General features: G+C 38.1%; 1 protein-coding gene across 1 annotated transcript in view; it reads left to right on the forward strand.

The window, feature by feature from the left end:
* LOC122261258 (ubiquitin thioesterase otubain-like) overlaps positions 1-1,484 on the forward strand; it is a 10,624-nt gene extending 9,140 nt beyond the window's left edge. The window contains exon 7 of the mRNA XM_043028776.2: positions 272-1,484. Coding sequence (XP_042884710.1) covers positions 272-472 — 201 coding nt within the window. The 3' untranslated portion in view covers positions 473-1,484. The remainder of the gene's footprint in view (positions 1-271) is intronic.
* The last annotated feature ends 1,170 nt before the right edge of the window (positions 1,485-2,654 follow it).

The following is a 2,654-nucleotide window of genomic DNA, read 5'->3' on the forward strand; positions in this document are numbered from 1 at the left end:
TATATATATTATATATATTATATGTATATGTTGGTGTGTGTTGTGTGTGTTGTGTGTGTGTGTGTGTGTGTTTTGTGTGTGTGTTACATATATATATATATATATATATAATATATATATATATAATATAAACGCATAATATATATATATATATATATATAATTTATGTTCTCTATTTAGAAAATTATCTATCTGTATTTTAAGCAGATAGTTACATTGCAGTATTGCACCAGTTGCTCTACATTGGCTGTGCTTTCCTTCTCTCTGACAGGAAGTTGAACCAATGTACCGAGAGTGCGACCACCTTCACATAGTTGCCTTGACATCTGCCTTGGGAGTGGGTGTGAGAGTGATGTACCTGGACCGAGGTGAAGGTGCCACAGTCCTCTCGCATGACTTCCCAGAGGACAAGGACCCCATCATCCACCTCCTGTATCGACCGGGCCACTATGATATACTGTACAAGGCATAATGATAACTTGTCACTGTAGTTTGTTGAAATGTTAGGTTTTCACGGCCAATGTTCTGTCTTTGGCGGGGACTCACTTGCTCACTTGTAGATCTTCTCAAAGGATTAAGTCTTCTTTGAAAAGCTCTTCTTTTGGAAGTTTGTCTTTCTCTCTCTCTCTCTCTCTTGCTGTCGCTCCTTTTCAGTTGCTCTCTCTTTCATTATAGCTCTGCTTCTTGTTCTTTGTTTTTTTCTGCCCCTGCTTCTTGTCCTTTAATTTTGTCTGCGTCTGTCTCTCTTTCTCTATCCCTGCCCACCTTTTTTCATGGTTATCATTCTTTTTTTCGTCATATACTTCTTAGATACACTTACAGGATATTTTTTATGTCTGACATAATATAGCTTTACCAAGATATAGTATTCGTATCAGTATTTATGAACGTAGAGTGAGATCCATTTTATATCTGTAGTTACTCACTGATCTGTCAATTTGTTTATTTATCTGCAGTCAGCACTTCAATATGTCATTGTAGCATGTCCACTGAAGGGAGCAAGATTTTGAATTATGTTACAGGCATTAGCAATAGTGAATAGTTATATAACATTGGTGATATAAGAGACTTTGACTCTGACATTCGATAGTAGAGACATGTACAATTTCACATTTGGAACATGTTATCTTTGTGTGCTTTTTTCTGACGTGCTATTGTTCACCCTTCAGGATTTAAAGTACAGGCAGATGCAGTCGTAAATTAACAAGATTAACTGCTAGACAAACATCACTTCAAACAAACACACACACGTACACATGCTCTTGCTCGCTTTTATCTTGTGAATAAAACACTTTTTTATATTTGTTCAGAATGTGAACTGAACTCCAAAGTACAATATGACCTCTCCAAGCTTCAGATATTTTGAAACTTTCAGGAAAACCTCAAGCCCTTTCTTACTCAAGGATGTGCAAGTGACAAGGGATGATAATAATGTAGAAAATGGACCACCACTTTTAAAAGAGTAAATAAAATCAAAAGTTTGACCTTGGCTTTTACTCTCCTGTGTTTCATTTTCTTCAGCATGGATATGTCTGGGTGAAAGATAGAACGAAGTGAATGAAGGAAGAAGAAAAAATGGATAGTCCATTGTTTAGATCTTTATCATTGTATAAAAAATGGCAACAAAAGGTTTGTAGACAATGCTTACATTGTGTCCTCAAGTATGATTCATTTCTGAAACTAAAGATAAGCATGATATGAATATGAAAATTGTCCTTTAATGTTAGCTGCAAGGAAGTTGAAACCACAATGAAGGAATATCTAGAAAAGTGTTCAAAGAGTATAATTGGTTAATGTACTAAAAATAAATACTGGAATAAAAAAAAGATTCATAAGAAATAATGAAATAGAAGCGCAAATCAGTTAATCAAAAACTTAATAAGTATATTTACACATGAATTACTGTTCCCTATCATTACCATACTCTATTAAAAAAAACAATAGACATGAAAAAAACAAATGCATGAAATCCCATCATTCAAGCCTACATTTCTGTATAGATGATCCCATAAGGATAAGCCAGATTTGCGGAGCAAATGCTACGCCGGGCTTGTATGCAGTGACGCGAGCCCGCCTGTGCCAGCGTGTGCTGACTCGTGAGAGAATGTGCCAACGAGTGTTGACTCGATCTGAACTTGGTCCTTACCCAACGCAGTGCCCAGCTACGTCAGTAACCGCCAGGTGACAGTGGAAACTCACGAGCTTGGGCTAAGCATCTGCTCCGCAAATCTGGCTTATCCTTTTTCTCTCTCTCTTTCTCTCTCTCTTTCTCTCTCTCTCTCTCTCTCTCTCTCTCTCTCTCTCTCTCTCTCTCTCTCTCTCTCTCTCTCTCTCTCTCTCTCAGTCTACGTTGCGGCACTGACGTATGAGGACGTGTATTGTGATCTCTATCGTGACCTCGTGTCCTATCTTCAAGGATCTGTGTCACCTTGATAATCAGGTCTTCACAGACTTCACCTAAATTACGCCATAGTGTGTGATATGGCTATTTTCATATTATTTGTGGTTTGGAAGTGATATGCAATACATACGATGGAAGCTACATCAGCGAAAATCCTATGCATACCCACAGACGTGAGGCTGTACGGGGTACCAGAGTGAACGTGTGTGTTTTTAAAGGACACTTAGGTCGGGTTCTCTGGCGACCCCGCCCC

Source organism: Penaeus japonicus, unplaced genomic scaffold (genome assembly GCF_977035675.1).
Source record: "Penaeus japonicus unplaced genomic scaffold, GWHDUDI00000001_assembly GWHDUDI00000009, whole genome shotgun sequence".
NCBI classification, from domain to species: domain Eukaryota; kingdom Metazoa; phylum Arthropoda; class Malacostraca; order Decapoda; family Penaeidae; genus Penaeus; species Penaeus japonicus.